This window comes from Salmo salar, chromosome 10 (assembly GCF_965601325.2).
Source record: "Salmo salar chromosome 10, fSalSal1, whole genome shotgun sequence".
Lineage (NCBI taxonomy): Eukaryota > Metazoa > Chordata > Actinopteri > Salmoniformes > Salmonidae > Salmo > Salmo salar.
The window spans coordinates 114,232,119-114,237,500 of record NC_138300.1 but is presented as its reverse complement, the minus strand read 5'-3'; the positions used below and the strand labels follow the sequence as shown (position 1 = coordinate 114,237,500).

The following is a 5,382-nucleotide window of genomic DNA, read 5'->3' as shown; positions in this document are numbered from 1 at the left end:
TGGAAGTAAACAAGACCTCATTTGTAATTGTAGGGTTTTCCAAATGTTAATATTGTCAGGAACTCACAACACTATCCAGCCAGACCGAGGCGTCCTTTCTGTCTTGTCTCTGGAGTGGTTTATGGCTCAGACTGCTCGGTACGATACATATCCACTCTGTGCCATTTCTCCCCCCTGGCCTATAAAATCCATATGTAATATCTAACAACTCCTCTCTCAACAATGGCGATGCCAGGAAATAAAAGTGCTATCCTTTGCCATCTATAAAAGCAAAGCTGATAGGTGAGATGGGGTTTGAGGTGATTTAGAAACTCCAATCTTATGTTCCTTATGACTCTGTTCATCATTGTCAGTGACACCCAGGAGGGAGTCTGGGCTGTGCGCTGTTAGGGAGTCGGCCCACGCACAGGGGTCCCCACAGGCAGCGGCAGGGGCTTCACACCATCCAATACCACACGCTCAAACTAGATTATGATACAGCAGGCTTGGAGCTAGATAAGGTTAAGATCTGATCTGTTGCCATGAATTGTGAGAGGGAGCAGAAAGCAGTTATGCACACACACACACGCGCACACACGCGCACACACACGCACGCACACGCGCACACACACACACACACACGCACACACATGCACACACACACACAGTCTTGCACAGCACAGCTAACCTTGTGGGGACAAACAATTCAGTCCCATTCAAAATACTATTTTCCATAACCCCTAACCCTAAGCCTAACCCTAACCCTAACCCATACCCTTACCCTAACCCTAACCCTAACCCTAACCTTAACCCAAAAACCTAACCTAAACCTAAACCTAACCCTAGCTCCTAACCCTAACCCTAAACCTAATTCTAACCCTAACACTAATTCTAACCCCAATCCTAATTCTAACCCTAAACCTAATTCTAACTCTAATCCTAACACTAATTCTAACCTTAACGCCTAAACCCCATAGAAAAAGCATTTGACCTTGTGGGGACTAACAAAATGTCCGCAGTTGGTCAAATTTTTGTTTGTTTACTATTCTTGTGGGGACTTGGTCTCCACAAGTATAGTTAAACACGTACACACACACACACACACACACACACACACACACCACACACACACACACACACACACACACACACACACACACACACACACACACACACACACACACACACACACACACACACACTGTCTTAATTATTTCTTATCGTCTCTCACATGAAACAGAGCAAGCAGAACGCCCCCTACTGGCGTGTGTCCCTGGTGAACGTGTGCAGGATGGTGAACAGCCTGATAAACAGCCGGTTGTGGAGAGAACAGGAGGAGTATAACACTGGGGAGGAGCTGGGGGAGAGGCTGGCCTCCCTGCCGGAGCCCTTGGATGAGCTCCTCGATCTACAGCACATCTGCAGAGTACTGCAGCCCCGAGAGGTGAGGGACGGACACAGGGATGCATGCATACATACTGTACACTGGGATAGACAGACGTTAAGGACTGGTGTCGGAGGTGTCGGAGGTGGAACTGAATTAGAGCTGTCAAATCCACAAGTGTCTCGTTGCGTTACCTTATCGCGGACACTGCCATTGGGTGCAACGAAACCACACCCGACTATAATCCAACAAATCCCATGCAGACGCGTTACAAGTTTCAACACTCGAATTAGACTGACAGGCTATAATCCCCTCATCCAAATGAACATGAAAACATGCATTAGCCTCACATCAACGGTTTGACATTTGAGAGTCATTATTTCTACCATGGATAGAGCCAACACTGTCTAGTACCGTTTTGAACTTCTAGCTCAGTAGGGATAATAAGGAAGGGAGTGGTTTGTGACAGACAACAGCAGCCGCTCCTCGATCTGTCAGCTCATACCACAGTTTCTCCTCCAACACCGTCAAAACATCAGCTCGATCTGATTGAATCAGGCCACAGACAGGGATGACCAATCCGAGACCCATAATGACAGAGGCTGATACACAGCAAAGAGAGCATCTATCTCTGGGCCCTGCACAGCGCTAAACACCCCTCATTAAACGCATATCCTTCTCCTCGTCTCTTTTCTCAAGCTTTTCCATCACGTTGACGTGCACACTGTCAGCTTCTCCATCACGTTGACATGCACACTGTCAGCTTCTCCATCATGTTAACGTGCACACTGTCAGCTTCTCCATCATGTTAACGTGCACACTGTCAGCTTCTCCATCACGTTGACGTGCACACTGTCAGCTTTTCCATCACGTTGACGTGCACACTGTCAGCTTCTCCATCACATTGACGTGCACACTGTCAACTTCTCCATCACGTTGACGTGCACATTGTCAGATTCTCCATCACGTTGACGTGCACACTGTCAGCTTCTCCGTCACGTTGACGTGCACACTGTCAGCTTCTCCGTCACGTTGACGTGCACACTGGCAGCTTCTCCGTCACGTTGACGTGCACACTGTCAGCTTCTCCATCACGTTGACGTGCACACTGTCAGCTTCTCCGTCACGTTGACGTGCACACTGTCAGCTTCTCCATCACGTTGACGTGCACACTGTCAGCTTCTCCATCACGTTGATGTGCACACTGTCAGATTCTCCATCACGTTGACGTGCACACTGTCAGCTTCTCCGTCACGTTGACGTGCACACTGTCAGCTTCTCCGTCACGTTGACGTGCACACTGTCAGCTTCTCCGTCACGTTGACGTGCACACTGTCAACGCCACAGTTCCTCACACATCATTATCGAGGTCTCATCAGCCTGACTATACAGATGACCTGTTTTCTCATGCATGGAAGAAAATACACTAAACACTTGTTTGAACCACAGCTGCATACAGTAGGTACAAACCAACCATTATCTGGTGTCCAAATTATTGTTTCTGCGCTCCAAATGGCACCCTATTCTTTAAAGTGCACTACACCAGAGCTCTATGGGCCTTGCCGAAAGTAGTGCCTTATGCACCAGGAGTGGCTCATTACAAAGCCTATTCCCCCTTAGGAGACTGAAAAGATTTGGCATGGGTCCTCAGATCCTCAAAAAGTTCTACAGCTGCACCATCGTGTGCATCCTGACCGGTTGCATCACCGTCTGGTATGGCAACTGCCCGGCCTCCGACCGCAAGGCACTACAGAGGGTAGTGCATACGGCCCAGTTCATCACTGGGGCCAAGCTTCCTGCCATCCGGGACCTCTATATCAGGCGGTGTCAGAGGAAGGCCCTAAAAATTGTCAAAGACTCCAGCCACCATAGTCATAGACTGTTCTCTCTGCTACAGCACGACAAGCGGTACTGGAGTGCCAAGTCTATGTCCTCAACTGGCAGCTTCTTTAAATAGTACCCGCAAAACACCAGTCTCAATGTCAACAGTGAAGAGGTGACTCTGGGATGCTGGCCTTCTAGGTAGAGTTCCTCTGTCCAGTGTCTGTTTTCTTTTGCCCATCTTAATCTTTTCTTTTTATTGGCCAGTCTGAGATATGGCTTTTTCTTTGCAACTCTGCCTAGAAGGCCAGCATCCCAGAGTCGCCTCTTCACTGTTGAAGTTGAGACTGGTGTTTTGCGGGTACTATTTCATGAAACTGCCAGTTGAGGACTTGTGAGGCATCTGTTTCTCAAACTAGACACTCTAATGTACTTGTCCTCTTGCTCAGTTGTGCACCAGGGCCTCCCACTCCTCTTTCTATTCTGGTTAGAGCCAGTTTGTGCAGTTCTGTGAAGGGAGTAGTACACAGCGTTGTACGAGATTTTCAGTTTCTTGGCAATTTCTCACATGGAATAGCCTTCATTTCTCAGAAGAAGAATAGACTGACAAGTTTCAAAAGAAAGTGCTTTGTTTCTCGCCATTTTGAGCCTGTAATTGAACCCACAAATGCTGATGCTCCAGATACTCAACTAGTCTAAAGAAGGCCAGTTTTATTGCAGTTTTTAACTGTGATAACATAATTACAAAAGGGTTTTATAAGGATCAATTAGCCTTTTAAAATTATAAACTTGGATTAGCTAACACAACGTGCCATTGGAACACAGGAGTGATGGATGCTGATAATAGGCCTCTGTGCGCCTATGTAGATATTCCATAAAAAATCTGCCGTTTCCAGCTGCAATAGTAATTTGCAACAATAACAATGTCTACACTATTTCTGATCAATTTGATGTTATTTTAATGGACAAAAAAGTGCTTTTCTTTCAAAAACAAGGACATTTCTAAGTGACCCCAAACCTTTGAACGGTAGTGTACATGTACATATTACCTCAATTACCTCGACTAACCGGTGCCCCCACACATTGACTCTGTACCGGTACACCCAGTATATAGCCTCGCTATTGTTATTTTACTGCTGCTCTTTAATTATTTGTATTCTTATTTTTTACTTAGCACGTCTTTTCTTAAGACTGCATTGTTGGTTAAGGGCTTGTAAGTAAGCATTTCACTGTAAGGTCTACACCTGTTGTATTCAGTGCATGTGACAAATAATATTTGATTTGATTATTCTGTTTTTCTTTACAGCTGCTTGACAATTCTCAAGAGTACCTAGACGGCGATCAAAACAGTGACAACCCGCTCAAAAGGAAATCACCGTATATTTTTAAGAGGCAAGTGAAAAACACCAAAGCTCGGAGGCCGTACATCTTGAAGCGGAGTACATTTTACTGATCCACCCCCGGGAGGAGAAAGAAAGACACTATACATTCTGTGGATATGTGACCATACGTGCTCTCTGTTGTAGTGTTATTACTGGTGTTTTGTCCATACAGATGATATCTCAAACCTGTGTCTGTCACTATAGGTCTCCACTCACATTCTAGGCCCAATCCTGCTCCAAAAAGAGAGGACCAATTTAAATAAAAGCAAACAAAAGCAGTAAGCAAATGTGTATCTTTTGAGAGACTTTATATTTATTATATTTGTTCACTCCATGTATTTTCTTTCCAATGTGATTAAACAATACATATTTCAAAACCACTAAGACGTGACAGTGTTTTTTCAGGCTCATTACAAAGCCTATTCCCCATCAGGAGACTGAAAAGATTTGGCATGGATCCTCAGATACTCAAAAGGTTCTACAGCTGCACCATCGAGAGCATCCTGACCGGTTGCATCACTGCCTGGAATGGCAACTGCTCGACCTCCGACTGCAAGGCACTACAGAGGGTAATGAGTATGGCCCAGTACATCACTAGGACCAAGCTTCCTGCCATCCAGGATCACTATACAGTGCCTTGCAAAAGTATTCATCCCCCTTGGCGTTTTTCCTATTTTGTTGAATTACAACAATTTACATTTATTTTTATTTGGATTTCATGTAATGGACATACACAAAATAGTCCAAATTGGTGAAGTGAAATGAAAAAAAATCACTTGTTACAAAAAATTCTATAAAATAATGGAAAAGTTGTGC

General features: G+C 45.2%; 1 protein-coding gene across 1 annotated transcript in view; it reads left to right on the top strand.

Annotated features, from left to right (window-relative positions):
• Window positions 1–5,178, top strand: part of nts (neurotensin) — a 12,932-nt gene extending 7,754 nt beyond the window's left edge. Inside the window, exons 3-4 of the mRNA XM_014125760.3 lie at window positions 1,220–1,423; window positions 4,491–5,178. Of these exons, the coding sequence (XP_013981235.1) occupies window positions 1,220–1,423; window positions 4,491–4,637 (351 nt within the window). The 3' untranslated portion in view covers window positions 4,638–5,178. The remainder of the gene's footprint in view (window positions 1–1,219; window positions 1,424–4,490) is intronic.
• Window positions 5,179–5,382: the final 204 nt, after the last annotated feature.